At 45.0% G+C, this 6,000-nt stretch overlaps 1 protein-coding gene across 1 annotated transcript in view; it reads left to right on the top strand.

Annotated features, from left to right (window-relative positions):
• The first annotated feature begins 346 nt into the window (after positions 1–346).
• Positions 347–6,000, top strand: part of ENPEP (glutamyl aminopeptidase) — a 72,758-nt gene continuing 67,104 nt past the window's right edge. Inside the window, exon 1 of the mRNA XM_037509549.2 lies at positions 347–1,350. Within this exon, the coding sequence (XP_037365446.1) occupies positions 704–1,350 (647 nt within the window). The 5' untranslated portion in view covers positions 347–703. The remainder of the gene's footprint in view (positions 1,351–6,000) is intronic.

Genomic DNA, 6,000 nt, shown 5'->3' with positions numbered 1-6,000 from the left:
GGGCCTTGAACATATACGCCGCTGAGCATCCAACGCCAGGTTACCACGGGCAAAAGGCAGAATCTGAGTGTTTACATAATGTGAGGGGAAAAAAGTGAAAAAAAGCAAAGAGTGTGCTCGGCAAGCGAAGTGACTGAAATTCAATCAGCCTTTTGGCTGGGAGAGCTTGTGAGCACAACAGGAAGAAGCCGGTGGCCAAGGCGGAGTTTTCCTAGGGAAAGCACACCTCTTCCCAAGCGCTGGCTCCCTGAAAGCTGCTGACCGAGCACTGGCAGAGGATCCTCCTCCAGCTGGCTGATAAGCTAAGCCCTGTTTTATATTTAACTCGCTCCAGGAGGGGTGGGCCGGGTGGGGATGCCGTGTTTATAAGGGGAGCGGTGGCAGTGCTCCTGCCAGCCCGCTTCCCCATCCCCACTCCTCTTCTGGAATCCTTACCCGCCCCCTCCTTTCTGCCTCCATCCAGTGGCTGGTGGGAATGGGAAGGAGAGGGCAAGACGGCAGGAGTTAGAGAGAGAGAGAGAGAGAGAGAGAGAGAGAGAGAGAGAGAGAGAGAGAGAGAGAGAGAGAGCGCAGAGGTGTGGGAAAATCGCACAGGCTGCCAAATCAGGGAATTCCTTCCAATTGGAGAAGGAAGTCTGCTGACGTTAGTTAGTTAAATTTAACATCCTTTTTTTATGTGTGCCATTTGACTTTAGCAACAAAAATGAACTTTGAGGAGGAAGCCCACGCTAAGAGATACTGCATTAAAACAAAACATGTGGCGATTATCTGTGGAGTCGTGGTGGGTGTGGGACTAATAGTAGGACTTTCTGTGGGCTTGACCAGGTCATGCCCCCAAAACTCCGGGCAGGACACGATTCCTCCACCTACTGGCAGCCCTACTGGCAGCCCTCCCGGCAGCACTCCCAGCGAGAGCCCGCCGCAGGATCTGGGGGTCTGTCCCGCCAGTGAAGATGACAGTGGAGCCTGGAAACACTTCAGGCTGCCGGACTTCATCAACCCGGTGCACTACGACCTGGAGGTGAAGCCCCAGCTGGAGGAAGACACCTACACCGGTGTGGTGACCATCTCCATCAACGTGAGCAAGCCCACCAAGCACCTGTGGCTGCACATCCGGGAGACCAGGGTCACCAAGCTCCCAGTGCTGAAGAGGCCCTCCGGGGAGCAGGTGCAAGTCAAGGGGTGCTTCGAGTACAAAAAACTGGAGTACGTAGTGGTCGACGCGGGAGAGGAGCTTCTGCCCAACGATGGCCAGGGCCCCTACCTCCTGACGCTGGAGTTTGCGGGCTGGCTGAATGGCTCCCTTGTGGGCTTTTACAGAACGACCTACGTGGAGGATGGACAAACCAAGTAAGCTTTCTGCTCTACCTCTCCTAAGCTCACCGATTTGCTTTGCATTTCTTTTCCTTTCCTTTTCATTTTCCACCTTTTATTTTCTTTTTGTTGTTGATCTGATCTTTATCTAAACTTGGTTTCTATTCTGCCTATTCATCTGGGAAGCAGATATTCTTGCCCTGTTTTCTTTTGAAGTTTTCTTTTTTTTTTTTAAGATTTATTTATTTATACAAGAACTGGGGTACAGGCCAGATGTGCGGGGGGTGAGAGGACTCACCAGAGACAGAGTGGGGAGCACAACAGACAGACTGACCAAAAGCACTGCTGAAGGGAGCAGTGGGTGAGACAAGAGAGGTCTGCCGCGTCATGTGAGAATCTCCCTGGCCAGCCAGGAATTGAACCAGTGCTGCAGAGGCTGCAGAGGCTGCTCAACCTGCTGTGCCACCAGGGAGGCCCCTGTTCTCTTTTGAAAGACTAGCATAAAAGTTGAAAGGATTCAATGAGTTGCATGGAGTGAATAAAATCAGTGTAAGTTTTTTTTTTAATCAGAAAAAATATAATGTACTGCATTCTAGCCTTCACTTTTAAAAGTCTTTTTTTTTTCATAGAGGCATGTTTTATTTATTTATTTGTTTGTTTGTTTGTTTTGTTTATACATGCACTGGGTACAGTCAGAAGCGCGGGAGGGTGAGAGAATTCACCAGAGCCAGAGCAGGAAACAGAACAGGCAGAAGGACGGAAGTACACTGCTGAGGGGAGCAGCGGGCGGCAGGAGAGGTCTGCTCGCCATGTGGGACCCTCCTCCGGTGGCCGGGGAGCAGCCAGGGATCGAACAGGCGCCGCAGAGGCCGCGGGCAGCTTCGCAACCCAGCGCTCAACCACTGCGCCACCTGGGAGGCCCCTAGCCTTCACTTTTACATAAACTTTTCAGATATCTAAGATATAGGTGCTTAGTAAATTTCACCAGTGATAGTCTTGGGCTAGATGACTGTTTTAAGCTGAACTTTGTACATGATGTCACTAAATTTAAGTGAAAGTAAGTAGATGTCAATTATAATTTTGTCTGTTTTGTTGGAGAAGAGATGTTGAAAGATTGTACAAACTCCACGAAGCTGACTTTGTGCCTTTATCTGAGAAGGAAGACCAGCCTCTTCTTTCTTATGTCCTATGGCCAGAACCAGGTTTTACACATAAGCTTTCAATAAATACTCACTGAGTCCACATACATGGATAAATCTTTGGGCTTATTGCCCATTGTTCAATATGCAAGAATAATGCTAAACCTTTTACAACATAGAACATTATATTAAAAAGTTAAGGACCTAAAAAATATTTTTCCTGGGCCTCCCTGGTGGCGCAAGGAGTTAAATACAGCACTATGAAGCTATCCGCAGCCTCTGCAGCATGAATTCGAGTACTGCCTAGCCAGGGAGCTGACCCACATGGTGCAGCAGACTTCACCTGTCTCACCTGCTGCTCCCATCAACCGTGTATTTTACTTAGTCTGCCTGTTCTGTTCCCCACTCTGTCTCTGGTGAATCCTCTCACACACCCCCACCCCATGCCTCTGGCCTATACCCCAGTTCTTGTATGCATAAATAAATAAATCTTTAAAATAATATTTTCCTCCCCACAATTGCCAAATAGATAGATATGCATATATATATATATATATATGTCAGTGCAAGTGTCTATATATGTAAGTATATATATATAAATGCAAATATTCATATGCAGCTATGGTTATTTGCCTTGACTATCAATCTGAGACTGTTCCTGGAGGTACATTAAAGGCAGAAAGTCTGTCAATGCACTTGGAGACCTCTCGCACTAGAGGTGTGGTGTAGGATCTCAGGCTACACCTAAGATGTCACTGAATTTGAAATTACTTTGAACTTTGCTTACACAGATTCTGAACAGGTAACCAATTAACAAGTCTGGCATCACAGTTCACAAACATGTCTTGAGCCAGCTCAGGGACTACCCCTGTCTTGGGTTGTTCTAATACCTTTCAGAGCCAAGCAAACCTTGTAGTCCAATTATTGCCATGGTTTGTAAGAGAGACCCAGAGACTAAAGTAAATAGTTCATATCCCTAGATGACTGTGTGACAAAGTCGGCAACTGAGTTGAAGGGACAGTTTGCAAAAAAAATACTTGGAGGGAACACTCTCCCAGAGACCTATATCTTAATATCACTAGCTATAAAACAAATTCCCTTGCTGTTTACGTATTTTCATATTTATAACGATTTTATTTTATTTTATTTTTTATTTTATTATTTTTTTAAGATTTATTTGTTTGTACAAGCACTGGGTACAGTCAGAAGCGCAGGAGGGTGAGAGAATTCACCAGAGCCAGAGTGGGGAGCAGAACAGGCAGAAGGACAGAAGTACACTGCTGAGGGGAGCAGCGGGCGGCAGGAGAGGTCTGTGCGCCATGTGGGACCCTCCTCCAGTGGCCGGGGAGCAGCCAGGGATCGAACCGGCGCTGCAGAGGCTGATGGGAAGCTTTGCAACCCAGCGCTCAACCGCTGCGCCACCAGGGAGGCCCTTTATAACGATTTTAAATGTTGAAAGCTTTGATAACTATAGAAAGGAAATTCAAAAAAACCCCATGAATTTCACCATCCAGTGGTAACCACCCCGTTAACATGTTCATGCATATCTAGTATTTTTCTTTTGTTAAAGATTTAGTTATTTATCCATACGAGAAATGGGGTGTAGGCCAGAGGTGCAGGCGTGAGAGGAGTCACCAGAGACAGAGTGGGGAGCTGAGCAGGCAGATCTACTGAAATACACTGCTGAGGGGAGCAGTTGGAGAGACAGGAGAGGTCTGCTGTGCCATGTGGGTATCTCGGCAGCCGGCCGGGATCGAACCCACGCTGCAGAGGCTGCGGACAACTTCACAGTGCAACACTCAACCGCCTGTGCCACCAGGGAGGCCCCATTTTCTCCCACTCTTAAATATCTTCAAGATCATGATTTTAAAGATTGTACAATATTTCATTGGATGAGTGTACTTTATTTCTAAAAAACAGTTTTCGTTGTTTTTTTTTTTTTTTAAGATTTATTTATTTATTCATACAAGCACTGGGTACAGTCAGAAGGGAGGGTGAGAGAATTCACCAGAGCCAGAGCGGGGAGCAGAGCAGGCAGAAGGACCGAAGTACACTGCTGAGGGGAGCAGCGGGCGGCAGGAGAGGTCTGCGCGCCATGTGGGACCCTCCTCCGGTGGCCGGGGAGCAGCCGGGGATCGAACCGGTGCTGCAGAGGCCGCGGGCAGCTTCGCAACCCAGCACTCAACCGCTGCGCCACCGGGGAGGACCTAAAAAACAGTTTTCTAATAGTGGACAGCAGAATTGCTTCTAGTATTTTCTTATTATAAACAAAGTCAGAAAAAAACACAACTGTAAATTCATGTTTAAGTGTGTATCTGTTATATCCTTAGGTTAGGACATAGTCCTAAAAATAGAGTGGCCGGGTTAGAGGATACAAACATATCAAGAAATGGTAACATTTTGTTTATTTCAGAAACAATACACATTTATTGCAGATAACTTGGAAAATAGAGAAAATTATGAGAAAAGATCCATCTATAAGGCCATCATTCAAATATAGTCATTATTATATGTAGGCAGGTATTCTTCTGGTATTTTTCCTGGAGACAGATAAACATGGCATTATTATGCTGCACCTAGTATTGCTTTTACAATGTTTCAGTCTCCAACATGTCACTTGCTATTCTTGCACCAATGATCTGAAAGGTACAAGACAGTTCATTGTCTGAATACATTGTAATTTATTCAAATTTTCCTTGACACTTGGATGGTTAAGTTGCTTCTATTTTTCTACCCTTAAACATTGCAAAAATGCTTTTACACTATTACTATGCTATAATAATGTAATATATAGTATAATAATACTATCTTATATTATTATAGTATATAATTCTATAGTATATAATACTATAATACTATATAATACTATAATACTACAGTATATAATACTATATAATACTATTATACATAGTTTTATAATAAACTATGCATAATAAACTATGTATAACATTTTCTAATGTTTCTATAGGAAAATTCCTAGGAGATTGACAAAAATAATGTATGAATGAACAATATACACGCATGCATGTGTGTCTCCACACTGACTTTCAAAAAGTATGTCCCAGAGCCTCCCCGGTGGCCCTGGGTTGCGAAGCTGCCCGCAGCCTCTGCAGCGCCAGTTCAATCCCCGGCTGCTCCCCGGCCACCGGAGGAGGGTCCCACATGGCGCGCAGACCTCTCCTGCCGCCCGCTGATCCCCTCAGCAGTGTATTTCGGTCCTTCTGCCTGCTCTGCTCCCCGCTCTGGCTCTGGTGAATTCTCTCACCCTCCCGCGCTTCTGACTGTACCCAGTGATGTATAAATAAATAAAAATAAATCTTTTAAAAAAAAACAAAACAAAAAGTATGTCCCAGAGGACTTTTCTACCAGCAAAATGAATGAAACTACCTATTTCTCTGAACCTCTCTAATGATAAAATGGTTGACTTAAGTATTTGCTACCTGATAGAGGAAAAGGTAAAATGGATATCCTGAAGACTCTACCTTCAAGACATGTTAAAAATTCATTAGTGTAAAGTGAAAACAAGTCCAAGCTTTGAAGTGATGCA

The sequence above is a fragment of the Talpa occidentalis genome, unplaced genomic scaffold (genome assembly GCF_014898055.3).
Source record: "Talpa occidentalis isolate TD23 unplaced genomic scaffold, MPIMG_talOcc4v2.1 talOcc4.13, whole genome shotgun sequence".
NCBI lineage: Eukaryota > Metazoa > Chordata > Mammalia > Eulipotyphla > Talpidae > Talpa > Talpa occidentalis.
The sequence above is the reverse complement of the archived record's forward strand: the minus strand, read 5'-3'. Positions and strand labels throughout refer to the sequence as shown.